At 33.5% G+C, this 23,697-nt stretch overlaps 2 protein-coding genes and 1 long non-coding RNA gene across 4 annotated transcripts; 1 reads left to right on the top strand and 2 right to left on the bottom strand.

Moving 5' to 3' along the window:
* The first annotated feature begins 555 nt into the window (after positions 1 to 555).
* On the top strand, positions 556 to 6,884 carry LOC131172082 (cuscuta receptor 1-like). The gene is made up of 10 exons (XM_058133029.1): positions 556 to 910; positions 1,154 to 1,312; positions 1,432 to 1,500; positions 1,613 to 1,753; positions 1,868 to 2,014; positions 2,930 to 3,004; positions 3,362 to 3,517; positions 3,660 to 3,800; positions 4,707 to 6,005; positions 6,188 to 6,884. The coding sequence occupies exons 1-10, from the start codon at positions 556 to 558 to the stop codon at positions 6,751 to 6,753; spliced, it is 3,108 nt and encodes a 1,035-aa protein (XP_057989012.1). The 3' UTR covers positions 6,754 to 6,884.
* A 373-nt stretch (positions 6,885 to 7,257) lies between these two features.
* Positions 7,258 to 10,511, bottom strand: LOC110652125 (uncharacterized). Of its 2 annotated transcripts, XR_009142463.1 has the most exons (4): positions 10,349 to 10,511; positions 9,993 to 10,127; positions 8,117 to 8,583; positions 7,258 to 7,572 (listed from the first exon to the last, which is right to left on the bottom strand). It is a non-coding gene; the product is annotated as an uncharacterized LOC110652125 (long non-coding RNA). The 2 variants fall into 2 exon arrangements; XR_009142462.1 differs by lacking the exon at positions 8,117 to 8,583 and having other exon boundaries at positions 10,349 to 10,507.
* A 12,066-nt stretch (positions 10,512 to 22,577) lies between these two features.
* LOC131172081 (uncharacterized) lies at positions 22,578 to 23,237 on the bottom strand. Its single transcript, XM_058133028.1, has one exon. The coding sequence runs from the start codon at positions 23,235 to 23,237 to the stop codon at positions 22,578 to 22,580; it is 660 nt and encodes a 219-aa protein (XP_057989011.1).
* Positions 23,238 to 23,697: the final 460 nt, after the last annotated feature.

The following is a 23,697-nucleotide window of genomic DNA, read 5'->3' as shown; positions in this document are numbered from 1 at the left end:
TGTTCAACAAGTATCAAATGCATAAAAATTTATTTAATATGGCTTTTAAAATATTATTTGGAACAACAATTCATTATATATATATATATTGGTTTGAAATTAATCAAATTCAATATATTTTAATTATACAATTCTAAAATAATTAAACCATTTTTTAACAGCATTAAAATAATATTTTCTAAAAATACATTTTTAAACTTTCCATTATAATATCAAACCTCAAACACGGTTAGTGATAATTTTTTTTTTTCACATTTGTCTTTTTATTTTTGCCGTATAAAAAAGGCCAGAAAAAGCGTTGTGGATAAAAGCAAATAAATTCCAGAGACTTGCCAATCTTCTTATGCTATTTTACTCAAAAGCCCATATAAAGGAGAAGAAGGGAGGAGACTTGACCGGGTGAAAAAAGAAAAGAAAAACTAGTTGATGAAGCAAGGAAGCTCAACTGAAATTATTACACAACATGGGTCTATAAAAGTCCAAAGGTGTTAGGCTGTTGCTTCATTGCGTAATTGAAGAGAAATAATTGTTTATATTTCGCATACAAGTACTGAAATGAAGCTAATTAAGCAGCTGTTGGTTGCTTTAGTAATAGCTTCATTATTAGAGGGATGGTGGAGCTGTGATGGTTGTTTTGAGAATGAGAGAAATGCTCTTTTGCAACTAAAGGCTTCTTTCAATTATCCTGAACGCATGTCACTCTCTTCTTGGGGATTATACACCGATGACTGTTGTAAATGGGAAAATATTCACTGCAACTCCACCACTGGACGAGTTTCCAAACTCAGTATTCGGGGCGATTATTGGGCCTCTGAATGGTGCTTCAATGCCTCTTTGTTTCTTCCTTTTCAAGAATTGACGAGTCTTAGCTTACAACGCAATTATGTTATTGATTGTGTTGAGAATGAAGGTAGAATATTGATTTGTTTTGCATTATCGTATAATTATGCAATAACTAATACACCTTTTGTTTCATAATATTTTAAGTTTTTTTTTTCTAAATATTTGATAAAAACTGCTAATAACACTTTAATTTTAGTTATTGTTAAGAAAACAAAAAGTAGTTTGAAACATAATTAAGTTTTTTTTTTGACAACTCGAAAATAATAAATAATAAATAAATCTAACTAGGTATCTACCTCTTATGATGCAGGTTTTGAAAGATTAGAAAGGCTCAACAAGTTAGAGTTTCTTGATTTAAAAGGTAACTTGTTCAACAACGAGAGCATTGTATCATCTATTGGCCATCTTTCACCTTTAAAATCATTGAATTTGGCCCACAATAGATTGGAAAGTGTAACTGATATTCAAGGTTAGCTCAGCTTAAAATGTTTCCTTGTTCTAATTTTTGAGGATTTTCCATTTGTTTATGTACTTATTTTTCAATTTTCAAGCACAAACTTGACTAACACTCTTTTGTGACTTTTGAAGGACTATCAAGTCTTCAAAATTTGGAGTTTCTTGATTTGTCATTCAACATATTCAAAAGTGATATTCAAGGTTAGCTCAAATTGTGATATATTTTTATTATATAATTAATAAGAGTTTTCCTTTTATTTATTTTTAATTTTCAAGTAAAACTTTGACTGATACTCTTTTATGACTTATGAAGGACTATCAGGACTTGAAAATTTGGAGTTTCTTGATTTGTCATTCAACAACTTCACTGATAGCATCATACCATTTTTACGCATTTTTCCATCTTTAAAATCATTAAATTTAGCTGGCAATAGATTGGAAAGTGGCATTCAAGGTTAGCTCTAATTGCGATATCTTTTTATTATAATTGATCAGGATTTTCCTTTTACTTATTTATTTTCAATTTTCAAGTAAAACTTTGACTGATACTCTTTTATGACTTGTGAAGGACTATCAGGACTTGAAAATTTGGAGTTTCTTGATTTGTCAGACAACAACTTCGACAAGAGCATCATACCACTTCTAAGTGTATTCTCATCTTTAAAATCTTTAACATTGATCGGCAACAAATTAGAAAATATAACTGATTTTCAAGGTTAGCTCAAATTGTGATATTTTTATATTATAATTTTTCAATGTCTCCTTTTATTTATTTTTAAATCTTATTCAAGCACAAATTTTAACCAATATTTTTTTTTTTATTTTGCTTGTGGAGGACTATAGAGACTTGAAAATTTGCAGATTCTTGAGTTATTCACTTGTGAAAAATTAGGGTAATTTGCAAAAAGAACTTTTTAAGAAAATTGAAAAATAAAGTATTATGTTCATTTGCGCCAATTTTCCAAATTAAGAGTTGAAAATTTTTCATTTTCTCAAAATTTAATTAAACCTTTTAAGAGATAACTTTTAAGTTTTCCATCATAATAAAATTACTCTTTTTCAACCGTTAAAAATAACGACCTTCTTTTTTTTATAAACAAAGTTATACTATAACATTCTTTGACTAAAATTGAATAATTATTTAAGAAAATATTTATTTTACAATAATAAAATTTTAATATTATAAAATAAATAAATAAATAATATATATTAAAAAATTTAAAATTATAATAATAATAATATATATATATATATACACACACACTTTTGTTAAGAAAAAAGAAAATTACATGTAAAGTCACTAACTAGATCTGCTTTGGTGCACAATTGAAGGACTATCAAAACTTAGCAATTTGGAATTTCTTGATTTAAGTTTTAATGACATCGGCAATAGTACCCTATCATCCATTGGTGATCTTTCATCTTTAATAGAATTACATTTGGATAATTGTGGATTGAGAGGTACAGTCGATATTCAAAGTGAGTTTCACTTTCTTTTTTTTTTTCTTTCTATTTATTTATTTATAAAATATTATTTTTAATTCTCTTACAAACTCAATAACATTCCACAATTATTAGATGAACATGCTAATTATATAGGATTTGTTTTACTTCTTCTTCTTATATCTAGAATTGGATGCTTTGGGCAACTTAAAGGTACTGAGCCTAGGAGGAAATCAAATTACCAAAGTTGTGGACTCAAGAGGTATGCTAGTTAAAACAAAGTTTGATACATGCATTAATAGTTGGGTGGTCCTGGTTGTTGGTTTTTATTGTATTTTCAATATAGATTCCAATTCCATAAATTAAATATTACATTTTTTCTCTATTATATCACAAAACATAATTGTATTCACTAGTGAAGCAATTTGTTACAAGTAACTGTGTGTGCATATAGACTAGCCTTAAGCCCTGTAGACTAATATTAACAATAAAATACAACCCTCCTTTGCTAAGATGTCCAAAGATCACATTGGCTTGCCAATTGGTATAATGGCATTGAGCATGATCGAAGATATAAAAAAACATGTCTGAATACCATATTTTGTTCATTCACTTGCAGATGTCAAAATCATTAGGAATTTGAGCTCTCTTTTCCTTGATGACATTAATTGGGATGGAAGAAGCAGCATTCAGCTAGAATTATTAGGGGCATACCCATTTCTCAAGACCCTTTCTCTAATGCATAAAAGCTTCAAAGGAGGAATATTTGCTCAAGGTAGGTCTTTGAGATATGCCCAAAACTCCTTCAAGTTATTCTCATTAGTCATTATTTGCATATATGCCGCAATACTTGTGATTAATTTGCCTAGTTTCATTGGAGCTCTGCCCTTTTTTTTTTTTTTTTTTTCATTAAGTAGAGATGGGTAATTTTTCAAGCGTGGAAGAGTTGTCCCTGGATGGTTCCTCATTGGATGAAGAGTCTTTTAAGAGCCTTAGAGCATTGCCCTCTCTTAAATTTTTATCTATGAAAGGCCTCAATGCTGACCTACCTAGTCAAGGTAATTCGATAAGATTTAAACAAAAAAAAAAAAAAGGCTCATTTATAGCCTTCAAAAAACTTCATTTGAGCTATACAATATACATGTCAAGATTTATCTGTTAAGCTCTTTTATTTATTTATTTATTTATTTATTTAATGACTATATTTGATGAATAATATTTTCATAATATTAAGGTTTATCTGTGATTTCCATTTTTAAATAATCTCACCTTTATCATTATATTAAAATATCATTTTTCATTCTTTAATTGTGTTATTAAACACATAATTGAATTATTATTTTTTAATAAAAACAGTAATATTATTTTTTAATAGGCTTGCCGAATTTCAAAAATTTGGAGCATTTGGATTTGAGATGGTCTACTCTCAACAACAGCTTCTTAAAAGACATCGAAAAGATGCCCTCCCTTAAGATTTTATTATTGTCATTTTGTCAACTAAACGGCACCATACCTGCAGCCAAAGGTAATGTTCTTTTAACCCTCTTTTTGTCACACTCATGGTTTATTACAAAAAGGAATTTTATGAATTTTTTTTATACTCACTTGAATATTTGACAAATTGATATCAATTTTAAAGATATTTTTTTTTGTGTTAATAATTATATTGATGTAGTAGTATGCAATAAATAAAATAGTTTTTAAAATTTTTATATTATTTGTGGACTTTAGACATTTTAATAAAGTTTAGTCTATCATTTTATAAAAAAAATAAATAAATAAAAAATAAACATAGACCCTTACTAGTCTTTCAAAAATTTCAAATTGCTTGTTTATACAATTCTAAAAATGAAAATATATTTGAAAGCAAAGCTTAGAATGTCTTTTTTACCATAATTAACTCTCACAAATTGATATTTGATAGACACATTTTAGATTTATACTAACACTTTTCATATAAATAATTTTAGGTTTATGCGAGTTAAAACATCTTCAAAAGCTAGATATGAGCAACAATGATCTCAGTGGCACTTTACCTTTATGTCTGGCAAATTTAACATCCCTTCAACTGTTAGATCTATCTTCCAATCACTTCATCGGAAATATCTCCTTATCTCCCCTGGGGACCCTCACATCCATGCACACATTACATCTTTCAAGGAACCTGTTCCAAATCCCAATCTCTCTTCTGCCATTCTTCAACCTTTCAAAGCTCAAGCACTTGGATTGTTATGAGAATGAAATATATGCAGATATAGATGTGCCTACTTTGACACCAAAATTTCAACTACGGACCCTAGCTTTGTCAGGTCAAGGAGATGGCGGAGTGTTTCCCAAGTTCTTCTACTATCAGCATGAATTAGAATATGTTGATATGTCAAATATTAAAATGAAGGGAGAGTTTCCACATTGGTTGATCAGGAACAACACAAAATTATACGCACTTTACTTGCACAACTCTTCTCTTTCGGGGCCTCTCCAATTGCCAATTCATTCCCATGTGTATTTTTCAGACTTAGATATCTCTGACAACCACTTCAATGGCTCTATTCCAACAGAAATTGGAGTATGTTTTCCAAGTTTAAATTTTCTAAACTTGTCTGGAAATGGTCTCACTGGTGGCATTCCTTCATCATTTGGCAAAATGAGTCAACTGACAGAATTAGACTTGTCCAAAAATCAACTATCAGGCATAATACCCCAAGACTTGATTGTCGGATGCAATTTATTAGGTTATCTCATTCTTTCAAACAACAATTTGCAAGGCCAGATATTCCCAAAACAGGCTACTTGCGAATTGATTCTATTATTGTTGGATGGCAATCAATTCACTGGAAGTATCCCATACAGCATAAGTAATTGCACAGGGTTGGCAGTGTTGGACGTGAGCGATAATCATCTCTTTGGTATCATCCCTAGTTGGATAGGGAATATAACTTCTCTTAATATCTTGGATCTGTCAGAGAACACTTTCTTTGGAAACCTGCCATCTAGCTTTGTCCCTCCAAGGATCAGTGAAGTTTATCTATCAAAAAATAGGCTACAAGGACCGTTGACGAATGCATTTTATGGTTGTTCTGAATTAATAATATTGGATCTTAGTCACAACGATTTCACTAAAAGGATTCCAGAATGGATTGGCAATTTTTCAACATTGACCTATCTTCTTTTGGGTTATAATAGACTTGAAGGTGAAATACCAATTCAGTTATGCCACTTGTTCAAATTAAGATTGGTTGATTTTTCTAATAATAATCTTTCTGGTCCTGTTCCCCTTGCATAAGCCTTCTTAGGTATCCTTATCAACCAAACATTTCCAGGAGTTATCCTATAGATTCTATGGCTCAACCTTTGGAGGTTACAACAAAGAATGCATCGCGTTATTTCCAAGGAATCATTCTCAGCCTCATGTCAGGACTCGATCTGTCCTGCAACAATTTGACAGGTGAAATTCCTGTTGAAATAGGAAATCTTGACAAAATCCTGCTGTTAAACCTGTCCCATAACAAGTTGACGGGATTGATTCCACAATCATTTTCAAACCTAACGCAAATTGAGAGCTTGGATCTTTCCTATAACAACTTGAATGGCAAAATCCCTCAACTCACTCAACTATATTCTCTAGCTGTCTTCAGTGTGGCGCACAACAATTTATCTGGCAAGACACCTGACATGGTTGCACAATTTGGGACATTCGAGAACAGAAGTTACGAGGGAAACCCTTTCCTTTGTGGACCTCCACTATCTAAAAGCTGCTCTTCTTCATCAATAATGCCAAGAGTTTCAGAGGAGGACAGAAAAGATCATAAAAAAGATGGTGGCTTTATCGACATGTATGCTTTCTATGTGAGTTTTATGATTTCTTATGCCATAATGTTGTTGACCATGGCAGCCGTTTTGTACATAAATCCACATTGGCGAAGAGCATGGTTCTATATGATAGAGTTGAGCCTCTCCAACTTCTACTATTTTCTGGTGGACAATATTCCTTTTGTGTTTAGATGCTATTGAAGCCTGGGTCTGCTATGTACTTTAGAAGCGTTCAACCTTGATGAGTGAGCTGAGTTTGTGTTGTAGTTGTGTAAGCTGGGAAGGTTGCAGAATAATGAGCTGAAGCTGATTGCAGAGCATCATTTATTACTTGTTTTTGTCAGTCAGTTAGATGAGCTATAAACAGAGTTTGTTGACTTTGCAGCTTCCTATGTACTCTTGTGTGCTGTTCATTTCTTGAATGAGAAGTAGTCACTCTGCAAGCCTACTCAAGATTTATAGTACTGTAAGTTTGAATATTTGTCTAAAAATGAAAATAAGATAAATTACATTTAGCAATTTATTTTTTAAAACTCATTCTGCAATATTCAAACTTAAATTCTTAATTATTTGATGATAAAATGAAATTTGATCATGAAAATAAAATAAATGTTTGCTTGTGGAAGTTTTTGAATGGTTGGGTGTATGAGATGAGGCCATACACCCAGCTATAAATAATAATTTGCTTGAAATTAATTCTTTGTAGTAAATCAAATTTTGAATAGCTCTGTATTTTCTATAATCTCAAATTTTCGATCTTAGCACAATTTAAATATAAAACATTGTGTTAAAAATTTAAATTTTTATTATTGGAGCGTTGGCGTTTGAGCCCTCAATCTATCATAGCTTGAATATTCCTACAAAGGCTTCCATGGCCTTTTCTTGTCCAGCCTTAATTTCCTCTTCATTCGCCTCAGCACCATCAATAGTGTAACTCTTGCTGCTGCGCTTGAAGATGGATCCTCCATCAGGCAGCTTTCAACCTTAATCTGAAAAGAGATCCATCAATGGCAGGATCACCTGCCATCACAGAGTAGTCATATGTCAAATTCTCCTTGTCTATAGCATCAATCTTTAAGTGTAAGTCTGTATCTACAAGCTTAGTCTACATTCAAGCTAATGTGACAATCATCTCCTAGTTTTATACTCTTTTCATATCTGTTTCTTTTTGCAAATAGCTGTTTCTTTTTGTAAAATTCGAGGATTGGTTAGCTTAAGCTCTGTTAGCTAGCTAGGGGATATTTTGTATTCTGATGCTCTGCTCTACGCTTTCAATAAAGTTCTCTTCAGATCCAAGAAAGGTTCGTAATTAGCATGGACTAGGTATTTAATTGACAATCCAGGTTTCCTTCTTCAAATGGAACCTACAATATGTTAGAACAAAAAAGGAATTTATTCTATGCAACCATTGTACGTAAAACTCATACACTCTGAACAAGTCAAATGCAACATGATCAATTGCCAATATAAGAAGAGCAAGATTTAACACAGAGGTGGGATATCTGCCAATATAATGAATAGATATAACACATGAATGAGAAACATCCAAATGATGACCAAATACCTTCATGATCAATTTTGAAGTCTAATGGTGGCTCCTCATCATAACCCTTTTTCATAAAAATGATCCAATCATATTGTAACTTCAATTAGTTTGACTGACAGAACAAAGACAATTGTAAACCTTTGTGCTTCATAGGCATGCCAAGGTAAAAGTTATTAAATAAACTCTAAAACAGAATTTATGAGTTTTATTACCGTCAACAACCGTTCCATATCATCTGCCATAACCGACATAAAGTCACCATTATATTCAGCAAATACGGCAATTAGAATAAATAGATACATAAGTCCTCCTATTTCTTGTGTGAGATGGATTCAATCCTAATCAGCTGCTGTTGAATCATTCAACAACTATGGTAGAGATACAGATATTTTTAGTGCTAATGGAAATCATTCCAATAAGCTAATCCCAGCCATCAGGCTTCCCCATACACCCAGTTCCAAATGCATCATATTAAGTGAAAAAACCTGGCAGAGAAAAAAAAAACATAAGATAAAGCACAAAACATAAGCTAATCCTGATAATACTTTGAACATCCTTTTTGGTGAAGAATTCAATCAACCTGAATAGATTAGCCATTTCTTCACCTTTATACGAAACCTTATATTATGGTAACTTTTACATGATCAGATAGATGCTTGATATTTTATATCATGATACACAAGCTTTTAACACTATGTTACTGATCCTGTTAAATTATTGAGCATAAAAAGAGAGAACTAAACATAAGTTTTCTGAAATGGAACATCTGCACTCACACAATTTCATTAACATAAAGCTCCTTGTATAGGAGACACATTACAAAAGCAGTACATGAGCCATACCTACTGCAGAATTACTTTTCAGAATTTACTCCATAAATTCTGCATTATCACTCCTTTACACCAAACATTATACTAACTAAAGTTAACATACAAAATATCTTTGACTTTTGAGTCTCTAAGGAAACTCTTACAGCTCTAACAGATCCAATGCCCTCATTGTTGGACCCTGGAAGGGGAGTATTGCCAATTGTGCAGTCACATTACACATACTTTCATCAAAGTCAAAGGGCTACCCAAAATTTTTTTCTTACCATTTTTTTGTTGACTTCAAAGCATAAGAGACTAAATGGAGGAAAAAACAAACACTCAAACAAAGTGAATTAGGCAGTAGAAATTTGGAAAGCAATACATCTAGAAATGTCCCCATCTATCTCTTTCATCCCTCCCTAATTCTCTTCTCTTCTCTGCTTTCACTCATAACTTATCAACTTCACATAAAGAGAAAGAAAGATGTTTTAGATGCATAATGGAGAAAAAAAAATCACCAAAATTAAGTGTCTAACAAATTTTTAAATATATACATGTCACTAAGTTTCTAAACCCCAACAAAATGATAGTATTTGAACTATAATTGAAAACATTGTCACTAAAATTTGTATTATTTTCATTGCAATCATAAATTTTGAATTTTTGCGATTTAGTCATCCAACTAGAAGAGACTTGCGTGTTTAATTGTTTGAAGACCTTTTAATGTTCGGATTTTTACATTTGGTTTTGTATAGTCATTTTCTAATCAGTAAACCCATCTGCTGAACATTTGAATAAGGAAAATATGTACAAATTGAGCTACTCCAGTGCATGAAATCTTTGAAGCATTTTATCAAACATGTGGTGGCCGTCCCTGAAAATTCACAGTTCCTGACAACATTATATTCTGATTATTTTGTCATTTATAATATATTTTTCACGGCAAAGACAATACCCTTAAGGACATTCAAGCTAGTGTTAAAATCATCTCCCAGTTTTGTACCCTTTTCGTATCTGTTTCTTTTTCTAAAATTGATAGTGCAAACAAGAAAAATTTGCAGATTGGTTAGCTAAGGCTCTGTTACCTTAGCTAGGGGATATTTTGTACTCTGATGCTCTGATCTAGACTTTTAATGAAGTTCTCTTCTCCTCCAGGAGAGGTGCATAATTAGCATGGACCCTGAATTTAATTGACAATGCTGGTTTCCTCTATAGTATGGCTACAAGCGGAAATTTTAACAAGTTAGAACAAAAAACGAATTTGGGTCGGCTTATTCAATGCAACAATTATACGAAAAATACATACACTCTAAACAAAGTCAAATCCACCATGATCAATAGTTAAAATATAATAGTATCAACCTATAATCATTCTATTTAATAATTTTTCCTTATTCAGCACATTTACTTCTTGTCGTGAGTATTCTCGAATTTCCCTTACCCATTAATAAAATCACTTGGAAGTGCCCATTTCCATTAGAATTCTGGTTTCAACTTGAGTTTCCCTCTTTTGATGGTTGAACAATTCCAACTTTTCCCAGGTTGAATATAATGTTGTATTGTAGCTTAACTCTCTCTCTCTCTCTCTCTCTCTCTCTCTCTCTCTCTCTCTCTCTCTATATATATATATATATGTTGTGATGAGTGAGAGGAGCTTATCGGATCACGACCAAGAGGTTAGAATTATTTAATATTGTTAAAAGCAATTCATTAAATAAATTAATTATAATGAATAATAAAAATTGATTTGAAATTAAATTTAATATATATTTTAATTATAAAATTCTAAAATAATTATTAAACAAACTTTTCAATAATATTTAAAATTATATTTTCTAAAGAGCCTTTCCATCATAATCTCAAGGTTGAAATACAGATAAAACACTTTATTTTAAATATTTGTGATTCTACATCCTAGTAAGTAGTTGTAGATTTTGAAAAAATATATTATATTAAATTAAATTTGATTTATTATAATTGCGTGGCCATTAGTTTACATGAAATATACCTAACGTTGGGGACAATCGCTTTTTTACATTGGTCTTTTATTTTGCCATATAAGAAAGGCTATAAAAAGTGTTATGGATTGATGCATACAAAATCCAACGACTTTGCCAGTTTTTGTAAAATTCGAGGATTGGTTAGCTTAAGCTCTGTTAGCTAGCCAGGGGATATTTTGCACTGTGATGCTCTGCTCTACGCTTTCAATAAAGTTCTCTTCAGAGCCAAGAAAGGTTCGTAATTAGCATGGACTAGGTATTTAATTGACAATGCAGGTTTCCTTCTTCAAATGGAACCTACAATATGTTAGAACAAAAAACGAATTTATTCGATGCAACCATTGTAAGTAAAACTTACACACTCTGAACAAGTTGCCAAAATAAAATCCTATCAACATGCAACGATTATACGAAACCAAGTTCCATTCCTCACCAAACTTGAGAAATTAATTGTTGATTGTTTCGCTGTAGCAGGTATATCCTTCCAAAATAAAGAAGTAAAAATATCCAAAAACTCAATTTTTGGAGTTGATATGTGAAATTGAAGGTATTAGTTGCTGGGGAATCACGGGGAGTTGGACTGCCACGCTGCAAGAATCTAACAAACCCATCTCTGCTACAATTGTCATGATTAGTATCCTTCTTGTGCCCAGTTGACGAAGGAATTATATTCTCCTCGTTTGGGATGTTTCTTGACCTCGTGGTAGATTTTGAGCGGCTAGTGAATCTTTGACTGGTGTTTGTCGAGGTTAAATTATTTTCAGCTCCACTTCTGCTTCGAAAAAGGCAGGGCGATGGCGGGCTTGGCTTGGGTGGGTGGATGCGTGCGAGAGGGTATTCCATTTTCTTGCGTTATTCGAGGATTGACTTGAAGAATTGAGATCTTAGTTACATGAAACAAATTGAAAATACAATGGCCTTAATTTATACTAATTAATAATGAGAAGTCGATGGCACGTCGAAGGGGAAGGAGTAAGGTGCATGTCAATGGAACCGACGAAGGAAGGACTCTCTTTCATGAATTCACGTCAAGGCTTCCACGACATGGGTTTGAATTTCTGCATTTTTATTCGAATTCTGCAATTCTAAACTTTATCACTCTAAGACTCCAAACCCTATCACACCTCTCTCCCAAAACCCTATAAATACCATACTAGAGAAGGGGGAGATGGGAGGAAAGAGGAAGAGAAAATTCAGAGATATAGGAAATTTAGAGATATTCAAGACTCTTTGAGTTCTTCCTTATTTTTTCTTTTCTTCAAGAAGATTTCTATACAAGATTTTTGAAAGTTTAGTTTTTATTAATTTCTTTTCAAGATCTATGCCACACAATATTTTAATTCTATGCTCTTTGTCTTCAATTTATTTTATATGTTCATATAGATCATGTAATCATGTTTAATTTGAGGGGATACACAACTCTGCACATGTTTAGTTTCTGTCTCTTGTATTTTTATTATTTTTCTTTATTTTCTGAATTTGTAAAAAATTTGTAAAAATTATATTCATATTCTACACGAAATTCCATTAATTTTAGGCTCAAGAATCACTAAAAAAGCTTTAATATTTTGTAAGTTATGGCTGTTTAAAATTAGGGTTCCTGTAAAATCTGATTTGCAGGATATTCGACTTGTGGAGCCCATATCTCCCTTGTTCCTTAATATTTTTGTGTAAATCTAGTGTCTAAAATTAACTTCAGAATCTTATGAATCTTTTCCAATTGGTTTTGCATTCATATCTGCTGTGATTAATGAGTTATGAATTTTACAAAAAAGTAGTGCGATTCTGTCACTTAGAAAAGTTATGATTTATGTAGACCATTCGGCTAGGATTTTGTTTAATTTATAAATTTTATGATCTTGTATGATATGTAGGCTGTCTTCTGTAATTTTTTAAGGATTTTTAGGCATGTCTAACTATTTTTAAAAAATCGGATTTCTTGCTACTATTAATCTGCCAGAATTTAGAAATTGTATATTTATGCATATTCTTGTATTTTCTTAGGTTTTAATTGATATTTGATCTATTTTCTGTGTTCTTTTAATTCAAGAAGTGTTATGAAGTGTTTGGATCATGTTAGAAGACTTAGACCATTAGGTAGTTGTAACTAATTAGGAATCTTAACCTTTAAGAGACTAGAGTTAGAATCCAATGTAAATTGTTATTAATATTTTCTTTATTTCTTTTATTTTCTTTAGTTTCATTATTTTTTATTACAAACAAAATTGGTAAGTAGCTCTAAGGTAAGTATCAAAGAGGACATTTGCATGGAGCTTATATGGAGCTAAACGGGAGTAAGCCAGTGATATCATTGCCATACTAGAAGAGAAGACACTTTTTTAAGGGTAGCTTGCCCCAATGGCAACTGCATTTACCAACAGGTAAGTAGCTCTAGACTTCTCGAATAACCATTGGCATGAAATTATAGTAATAATAGAACTTTTATTTGGTAAATTAAAATTAACTTTGTTTTTAATTTAACTGACTTTTGCATGTAGTTAATTTAAATAAATACTTTGTAAATTAAAATTAACCTTGTTTGTAAATTAAACTAACATTGGTATGTAAATAAATTTAATTTAATATTGGTAATTGTAAAATAAATTTGCATGTTAGAAATCTTTATTAGGTTGTGATTGTTTGGGCCTTATGTGATATTAGAATAAATTACACATGTACATAATTAACTTAGTTCAATTATCCTTAGGGTAACTTAGTGAAAATTAATTAATTAGGTTAAATAGAAACGAAGGGTTATTTGAAATTGAATTTGTTTGTAAATTAAATTCTCAATAATAAATTAATTTTAGTCATCTGGTAAATATCATTTAAATAATTAGCAACCCCATAGATAGGAATTACTTGTGCATGAAAATTGTGTGTAAACAACAACCCTTTTGTGAATTACTTGCGTGTGTAGGATTAGAATTGCATTTTTTAGGATAAAGTTTAATAAAGGAATGATAAACAAGACTTTTAGAAACATTAGTAGAGGACATTAGTAGATGACTGACACTCGAATTAACGAGGTTAGACCAGGCGTAAGGGGTGCCTAACACCTTCCCCTTACGTACCCACTATCCCGAACCTAGACATTGGGCTATGGTAATGACGGTTGTGGAAACTCTGCAAGGAGTAAGTTGCCATCCATGACCCTCGAAAGAAACACTGAATATGTCCCGGTTATTACCCGGGTGGCGACTCCTGTCTATCTATGCCTTCGTGGCATAAATCCTTAGTACCGTGGTAGTGTTATGGGAAGACGGTACTTACCAGTGGTTTGATTCTATTAGGATTGTATGAAGTGCATGTCTAGGAAATGCTGTCTAAGGAGGTGGTACTTAAGTGAGACCATTGTGACTCCACCATCTTTCCTGGGCATTACCTGGTGCATTTTATATAAGTCTAATGGATGATATTTCACCTCACGCCCCCCTCCCCACAGTTTGGCGACTCCACTGGGGACCAAATGGATAGTTACTCCAACATGTTTCTATTAGTCTAATATTATTCATCTGTTAAACTTTTTGCATTGCACTACACTATCACACGGATCACCCTTACCCTTTTTAGCCCCGTTAATACTAGCCAAGGATACCATAGTTCTACTCGAGCTATGACGAATTGGCGAATGCTAACACCCCATGCCCGTACCTTCGAGTATATAAAAGAGCCACAGCTCTGGCCGTTGTGCTTAATGGATAAGCTCTCGCATGGGTGACTCTTTTCCTACCCAATGAAGCCCATGAGCCATAGATTTCAACCCTAGGTACCCCATAGATTTTTGTTGTGCTAGATTTATAACCTTACTATTCAAACCATAAGTTCTAGTGGCAGTTGAGATGAACCTAGGCCTATGCATAGGCCCAATGTGTGTATAGGCCCAAGTCCATTTCAAAACCCATGCTAAGCTAGAGGATGCTTACTTATGGTTAAAATTTAAGGATATAAATCATTTGTTTGTAAGGGGAAGATCATTTTGGACCACCCCCTGTTGGTGTGTCTAGTGTACCGTAGCCTAGGATAAATTTTTTTTTTTTACCCTGCACGTGAGAGTTGAAGGTATAAGGAGCCGAAGATTCAGTTCTTAAGATTTTTTTTTTTTTGTTTTAATTCGGTCTTTGGTTCGATCTTAGTTTAGTTTATATGGTCTGGTTTTGGTTCTATTGGTATGGTTCAGTTTTGGTTTTGTAAAAGTAAAGGCAAAAAAAAAAAAAAAAGAAAAAAAAAAGAAAAAGAAAAAAAAATGGTCCATTCATGCATTGCATTCATGTACATAGCATACTTAGATTAACCTTTAAATCCTTTTTTTTTATAGTAAACATAGCCTCAAAACACACAAAAGAGACTTCCAATTAGGTCACTTGGGTTAGGGAAGGAAAGAGACTAGTAAGGATTCACCTGCACTACTTAAGATGGAAGAAACTATAGCCGTACTTGATGAAATATTGAATGCCAAGATGTTTGAGCTAGAAGAGAAAATTGTGGTCAATTTTAGAAAGAGGCCCCGAGGTAGGCCAATTAAGTGGCATTAAAGTTGTTGAGGTTCAAATTGTGTCTCACACCCCAAGGAGATTTTTTTCCAATTCAGCCAACCCTTATCTGAAGTTTTGGAGCGTCTCAAAGTTCAAGACCTCCTGTAGCTCTTAGCACCCAGACCACTAACAAATCCACTCCCACCTAGCTATGATATCAACCAATGTTGCCGGTTCTACCAAGCCCACAGTCATGACATCGACTGATGTTTTCAACTTAAGCATGATATCTAAGACCTAATTGATGCCAAAAGGATAATTGACCCAGAAAATCAACCCAAAAGCCCCATGCCTAGCCAAAATTTCTACCTACACCAAGTCTCTACATGATCTCCATCACCCCAAATAACCCTAACAGAATTATTGAATTTATCCAACCCATCCAAAAGCCCAATGAACTTATCCAACCCATCCAAAAGCCCAGTGAACCTATCCAACCCATCCAAAAGCCCAGCGAACCTCAGTCTATAATAGTTGTTGACATTTGTGATAATTCTAGCTATGATGAGGGTCCTTTGGATGTCTAGACTGATTCTGATGAGGACATAGTTACGTTACAACTAGATGGTTCAGTTCCACTAGTGTCTGATTTTCAAGTTGTTGGGATCTATGAAAATTAGATGGATCTAAAAGTGGCTACTATGAAGAAAGGGATGAAGTATTTTCCTAGCATAGGCCTAGGAGAAAGTATAGATGGCCTAGTGGTTTTTCTTGAGATGAAGGGGTAGATCACAAGGTATGGTTTGGGCTATGAGCCAACTAAAGAGGAAAAAGAGTAAAAACCTCCTAAGTTCTTGAAAGAGAGGGGCAATTACCTAGACATATGATTAGGAGTTACTAGATGTGAAAGGGCTAAAGCAGAAAATCAGGACCATTGATCTAAGGATTGCATGGAAAGCTAAGCACCTAAAACTACACTCCTAAGTTTGAGTTTATTTTTTGTAATGCTCATAGTAGTGATACTGATGTTTTCAATTTTGGTATACTTGATAAAGATTTTGAAGCAAAGATCAATAACATGACCAGTCCTTTTGCTTACTTGTTTGATGTTTATTTTAATGGGCATATGCATAGCATTTATAATTATTTAGAATCAGTTTCTATTAATGCATCAAAATCGATCTCTATTAATTTGGGTACACCAAATAATCCTAAAGATATTAAATTAGCTGAAGATTTAACCCAAAAAGAAAGAGATAAATTTATAGCTTTGTTAACAAAGTACTAAGAAGCACATGCCTCGAGCTTAAAATCAGATAGCCGATTCCCAAGCCAAGCTGATGTCCCCATAGGAAAAGGTGATCAAAAGTTGACTTAGCTAGTTATCCTAATGAAGAGTAAAATTTCATGCTATGAAGGATTAGTAGCAACACATGTGGACCTAGAAGGAGAAGCAAAATGGTATGAAAACATAAGGAGGTCTCTGGAAGTAAGAGATTACTAGTAATCAGCCAACAAAAGAGATAGAGCAACAATTCATAGATTAGCCACTCAACTTACTTTAGCTGGGGGGCAATTCTACAAACTCTTATGTGTGATAGAAAAATAGATTGAGCAAATAATGAAAGAAGTAGATGCAGGAATGTGTGCTCCCCATATGAATGGAAAGGTTCTAGTTGGAAAAAAAAAATGTTCAAAACATATAAGGAATGGCTTGAAAACTCCTTTATGTTCTTTAAGGTTATCGTAGTACTACAAGGACATCCACGAGGGCAATCGTATTCTCTTTAGTGTAGGGGACTAAAGCAATGCTATCCATTAAGTAAGAGGTCAGATCCTTAAGAGTGATGCTAAAAGCTAAGATCCTAAAAAATGAGTGGGGCCTAGAAGAGATATGAAGAACTAGCTTTGATTGATGAAAAGAGGATGTGAGCCTTATATCATATGCAAGCTTATCAGAGGAAGGTGAAGCAAAGAAAGATCAAAGAGGGAGACATGGTTTTGAAACAAGTTCGGCCCGTCCCTTTTGATTTAAGAGGAAAGTTTAACCCAAGCTAGGATGGTCCATACATAGTCAAAAAGATCTTGCTACGGTAAGAATATTAGACTTGGATGGGAATGAATTTCAAGAACAAGTCAATTTAGACAGGCTCAAATGGTACTTTGTGTGAGATAGGCTCGCTAGGCTGAAAACCTACAAAAGGCAGTCTAGGCAAAAGTAAAGGAAAAAAAAAAAAGAAAAAGAAAAAAAGCAAAAAAAAATGCTAGATTGAAAATCTGCAAAAGGTGGTTTAGGCAAAAGGAGAGATGAGAGAAGATCTGGATGGAAAACTTGAAAAGGCCATTCAGCAGGTTATAAAGCTTATTTCTAACTTTGGAAGGTTGAAAATTTGGTAAAACTAAATGTAAGAGGGAGTAATGGTGTACCTGAATAAATGAAGAAGTTTTTATTGCATTAACCAGGAATAGGTTTTATTTAATTATGATTGTGAATGTTTTGTGTCTTGAGGGATACATCAAAAGATTAAGTAATTAAACTGCATTGTTTTGATTTAACCTATTGTCTTGTGAGCATGATAGAATAGATGCTTGATATGAATGCCCTGGCAATTGTCCAATTTCAAAAAAAAAAAAAGAGAAAAAAAAAGAGCTCGCTAGGAGGAAAACCCAAAAGGGCCGCTTAGGCAAAAGTTAGAGCAAGCCCGCTGAGATGAAAACCCAAAAGGGCATTTCAGGCAAAAGTTAGGGCACGAAGAATTGAGTTCATGGAAGAGAAAGGAGTCAAGGCAAAACAAGATTTTGAAATGGCTTTAGAATAATGAACCATGGGGGGAGAGAAGAAAAAAGAAAAATCAGAGAGAAATTGTATTGTGACCTTAAGGAAGTCTTTTTAGTGAATGGTTTTTCTTAAAAATTTTGAGGCTAAAAGAAAGTTTTTGCAAAAAGAGGTCCCTCAGAGGACTAATTTTTTTTTAGAATCTCTAGCAAAATCAGCATGCCCATGATAGGAAGCAGCATATAAGAAGCACAAAAATCACAAAAAGAGTTTTGAGACCCAGTCATCTCAATTTTTTTTCAAATCATGAAATAGATATTTTTTGGTAAGTCCTTAGACATTGTTTAGGGTGCACGACATAGTTGTGTAAGGCATAGAAGAACATGCATCAACATGTCACCTGTAGGTGTGTAAGGCGTAGCATAACATGCATCACCACAGTTTCAAGTGTCGAACTACGAGGGGGTCTGATTCTTCCTCAAGATAGCGAGGGGGATACGTAGGTAGTTTAGGACCGCGGTCCTAAATACGAACCCACAACATTTCATGACAGATATTTTTTGGTAAGTCCTTAGACGTTGTTTAGGGCATATGGCATAGTTGTGTAAGGCGTAGAAGAACACGCATCAACATGTCACCTGTAGGTGTATAAGGCATAGAAGAATATGCATCACCACAGTTTTAAGTGTCGAACTACTAGTGGGTCTGATTCTTCCTCAGGATAATGAGAGGGATACGTAGGTAGTTTAGGACTGCGGTCCTAAACACGAATCCATAACATTTCAAATCACACAGTTGCCATTGTCATGAGACCGTAGCTGGTCTCATGACACAGAGTGTATTGACAGAGCAAGATGCACTCAATTTTCACATGACACAGTTATCACTGTTATGAGACCGTAGCTAGTCTCATGACGCAGAGTGTATCCACAGAGCAAGATGCACTCAATTTTCATATGACACAGTTATCACTGTTATGAGACCGTAGCTAGTCTCATGATGCAGAGTGTACGGACAGAGCAAGATGCACTCAATTTTCACATGACATAGTTATCACTGTTATGAGACGAGACCGTAGCTAGTCTCATGACGCAGAGTGTACTGACAGAGCAAGATGCACTCAATTTTCACATGACACAGTTATCACTGTTATGAGACCGTAGCTAGTCTCATGACGCAGAGTGTATCGACAGAGCAAGATACACTCATTTTTCACATGACGCAGTTATTACTGTTATGAGACCATAGCTAGTCTCATAACATAGAGTATGTCAACCGAGCAAGATATACTTGATCCTCATAGCCAATATTTCATAGTTATTAGAAATTTGAGTTTCACTTTGACGAAACTTAATACTTGATCCTCATAGCCAATATTTCATAGTTATTAGAAATTTGAGTTTCACTTTGACGAAACTTAAGCAATGCTTTCGCATTGATTTCAACATTCGCCAAAGTGGGGGGCAAACTGTAGACCCTTATTTTGTGATGAGTATGTGCATTGAGGCCGTGGGAAACCCGATGATGAAAAATTATATGACTGTAAGATATAATTGGAGGCATGGAGCTGAATTATTAATTTCATGGCATGATCTTGAAAAAATAATAATAATAATAAAGTTTTGGGAAAATTAATTTAATTAAACTTAAATAAAATTTTATTTTGTTTAAATTTAATATGGGTAGTTCTTAAATGGATCTAATTAAGTTTAATTGGGCTCCATAGGCCTAAGAAAGCCTAGTTAGGAAATTTTAAATGGGACCCATTTAATTATTTTCTGAAAATTAAAATAACAAAATATCTCTCTCCTCATTGGCCCCACTCTCTTTCTCACTCCCTATTGTTGTCACCCCCTTTCCCTCTCTTTCTATTGGTTGGAACACCTCATCTATATTCCAGTCTCATCCAAATTCATCAATCCTAGTCATTTAAGTTATCTGAACTTTATCACACTAGGACTTCAAATCCTACCACACCTCTTCCTCACTCCCTATTGGTGTCTTCCATTTTTTCCTGTCTTCCTATTGGTTGAAACACCTCACCCATATCTCAGTCTTATTCGAATTCTGCAATCGTAGTTGTTTAAGTCATCTAAACTTTATCACCCTAAGACTCCAAACCCTATCACACCTCTCTCCCAAAACCCTATAAATACCCTACTAGAGAAGGGGGAGATGGGAGGAAAGAGGAAGAGAAAATTCAGAGATATAGGAAATTTAGAGATATTCAAGACTCTTTGAGTTCTTCCTTATTTTTTCTTTTCTTCAAGAAGATTTTCATACAAGATTTCTGGAAGGTCAGTTTTTATTGTTTTCTTTTCAAGATCTATGCCACACAATATTTTAATTCTATGCTCTTTGTCTTCAATTTATTTTATATGTTCATATAGATCATGTAATCATGTTTAATTTGAGGGGATACACAACTCTGCACATGTTTAGTTTCTATCTCTCGTATTTTTATTATTTTTCTTTATTTTCTGAATCTGTAAAAAATTTGTAAAAATTATATTCATATTTTACACGAAATTCCATTAGTTTTAGGCTCAAGAATCACTAAAAAAGCTTTAATATTTTATATATTATGGCTGTTTGAAGTTAGCGTTCCTGTAAAATCTGATTTGCAGGATATTCGACTTGTGGAGCCCATATCTCCCTTGTTCCTTAATATTTTTGTGTAAATCTAGTGTCTAAAATTAACTTCAGAATCTTATGAATCTTTTCCATTTGGTTTTGCATTCATATCTGCTGTGATTAATGAGTTATGAATTTTATAAAAAAATAGTGCGATTCTGTCACTTAGAAAAGTTACGATTTATGTAGACCATTCGGCTAGGGTTTTGTTTGATTTATAAATTTTATGATCTTGTATGATATGTAGGCTATCTTCTGTATTTTTTTTTAGGATTTTTAGGCATGTCTAACTATTTTTAAAAAATCAGATTTCTTGCTACTATTAATTTGCCAGAATTTAGAAATTGTATATTTATGCATGTTCTTGTATTTTCTTAGATTTTAATTGATATTTAATCTATTTTCTGTGTTCTTTTAATTCAAGAAGTGTTATGAAGTGTTTGGATCATGTTAGAAGACTTAGACCATTAGTTAGTTGTAACTAATTAGGAATCTTAACATTTAGGAGACTAGAGTTAGAATCTAATGTAAATTGTTATTAATATTTTCTTTATTTCTTTTATTTTCTTTAGTTTCATTATTTTTTATTACAAACAAAATTGGTAAGTAGCCCTAAAGTAAGTACCAAAGAGGGCATTTGCATGAAGCTTATATGGAGCTAAACGGGAGTAAGTCAGGGATATCATTGCCATACTAGAAGAAAAGACCCTTTTTTAAGGGTAGCTTGCCCCAATGGCAACTGCATTTACCAACAGGTAAGTAGCTCTAGACTTCTCGAATAACCATTGGCATGAAATTATAGTAATAATAGAACTTTTATTTGGTAAATTAAAATTAACTTTGTTTTTAATTTAACTAACTTTTGTATGTAATTAGTTTAAATAAATACTTTGTAAATTAAAATTAACCTTGTTTGTAAATTAAACTAACATTGGCATGTAAATAAATTTAATTTAATATTGGTAATTGTAAAATAAATTTGCATGTTAAAAATCTTTATTAGGTTGTGATTGTTTGGGCCTTGTGTGATATTAGAATAAATTACACATGTACATAATTAACTTAGTTCAATTATCCTTAGGGTAACTTGGTGAAAATTAATTAATTAGGTTAAATAGAAACGTAGGATTATTTGAAATTGAATTTGTTTGTAAATTAAATTCTCAATAATAAATTAATTTTAGTCATATGGTAAATATCATTTAAATAATTAGCAACCCCATAGATAGGAATAACTTATGCATGAAAATTGTGTGTAAACAACAACCCTTTTGTGAATTACTTGCGTGTGTAGAATTAGAATTGCATTTTTTAGGATAAAGTTTAATAAAGAATGATAAACAAGACTTTTAGAAACATTAGTAGAGGACTAGCACTCGAATTAACGAGGTTAGACCAGGCGTAAGGGGTGCCTAATACCTTCCCCTTACGTATCCACTATCCCGAATCTAGACATTGGGCTATAGTAATGACGGTTGTGGAAACTCTGCAAGGAGTAAGTTGCCATCCATGACCCTCGAAAGAAACACTGAATATGTCCCGATTATTACCCGGGTGGCGACTCCTGTCTATCTATGCCTTCGTGGCATAAATCCTTAGTACCGTGATAGTGTTGTGGGAAGACGGTACTTACCAGTGATTTGATTCTATTAGAATTGTATGAAGTGCATGTCTAGGAAATACTGTCTAAGGAGGTGGTACTTAAATAAGACCATTGTGACTCCACCATCTTTCCTGGGTATTACCTGGTGCATTTTATATAAGTCTAATGGATGATATTTCGCCTCACGCCCCCCTCCCCACAGCCACCATGGAAGCATGAGCGTAAAGCCACCATGGAAGCATGAGCGTAAATACATCTTCTGATTGATAGAAGTAACCATAATTAGAAGGAAACGAAAACACCATAACTAATTTCGAGGTTTTAGTTGCCAAATTGCAAGAAAGAACCCTGTGTGTTGACATAGACAAACCAATATACAAGATGTTGGGATCATAAGGATGGATAGCAATAACGCGTCCAGAGAACCAGTAAGATGGATTTAGCCACTGACGGCCATGAAGAATGCTGTGTTGCAAAGTAAGATTAACCTGACATTTCAAACTCCACTTGTTACAGTCCTGGAGTTGCCAAATCAGCAAATTCATGCGATACACTACACAAATATGCAATGAGCCACGACACAAACCAAGGCAATGCAATTGTAACCATGGATCTGGTATGCCTTCTGGTTTATCAATAAGTAGTACAACCCTGCTACTGTAAATATCATAAACAAGAATCTCATTGCCTCTAGTCAACCAATGCAGCAATCCATTGTAGACTATAGCATTGGTTAGCGGAGTGGACCAATAAATGGGTTTTGGAGATGACAATACGGAATCTGTCCATTGTCCAGTCTCAGATGAAAATACCTCCACTTCAAACTCACACTTGGCTGCCATGCGGACAGGAATACGAACCCCCTTGTACTGGAGGTTGGAATCAATAGTGGGTACATCCCTTATTATCTATTTGGTAGTAAGGATTGCATACAAAGCCAACGGGTACCAAATAATAGCGGCGAGGCTCTGGTGGGAGTGTAGACCACTGCTTGGTGATAGGATTGCAGATGTAGTATATGACCTGATCAAATATACCTGTGGTGCACAAGAGTAAGCCGTTGCACTAACCCACAACCATGTGATCTTTAGGGAGGAAACTGAGAGAGAATTTCGAAACCAGGATATTGAGGGGGAATCAAGAACATCTGCTGCTTATAGAGTTTGAGATTATTGGCCGAATTTGAGATTACAAATAGGAATATAATTGGCCGAGTTTGAGATTACAAACAAATAGGAATATAATTGGCCGAATTTATCTTGCACATTAGATTGCTACAAGTAGAGATTATTATTATTATTA

Source organism: Hevea brasiliensis, chromosome 13 (assembly GCF_030052815.1).
Source record: "Hevea brasiliensis isolate MT/VB/25A 57/8 chromosome 13, ASM3005281v1, whole genome shotgun sequence".
In the NCBI taxonomy this organism is placed as follows: Eukaryota; Viridiplantae; Streptophyta; class Magnoliopsida; order Malpighiales; family Euphorbiaceae; genus Hevea; species Hevea brasiliensis.
Note: the sequence above shows the minus strand (reverse complement) of the source record. Positions and strands in the feature narration are given on the sequence as shown.

Bases quoted from the DNA above. Each gene is read 5' to 3' on its own strand.
- LOC131172082 (XM_058133029.1), top strand. From the start codon at position 556: ATGAAGCTAATTAAGCAGCTGTTGGTTGCTTTAGTAATAGCTTCATTA. The intron at 911-1,153 runs GTAGAATATTGA...CTTATGATGCAG, and splicing joins TGATTGTGTTGAGAATGAAG to GTTTTGAAAGATTAGAAAGG. The intron at 3,518-3,659 runs GTAGGTCTTTGA...TTCATTAAGTAG, and splicing joins AGGAGGAATATTTGCTCAAG to AGATGGGTAATTTTTCAAGC.
- LOC131172081 (XM_058133028.1), bottom strand. From the start codon at position 23,237: ATGGCAGCCAAGTGTGAGTTTGAAGTGGAGGTATTTTCATCTGAGACT.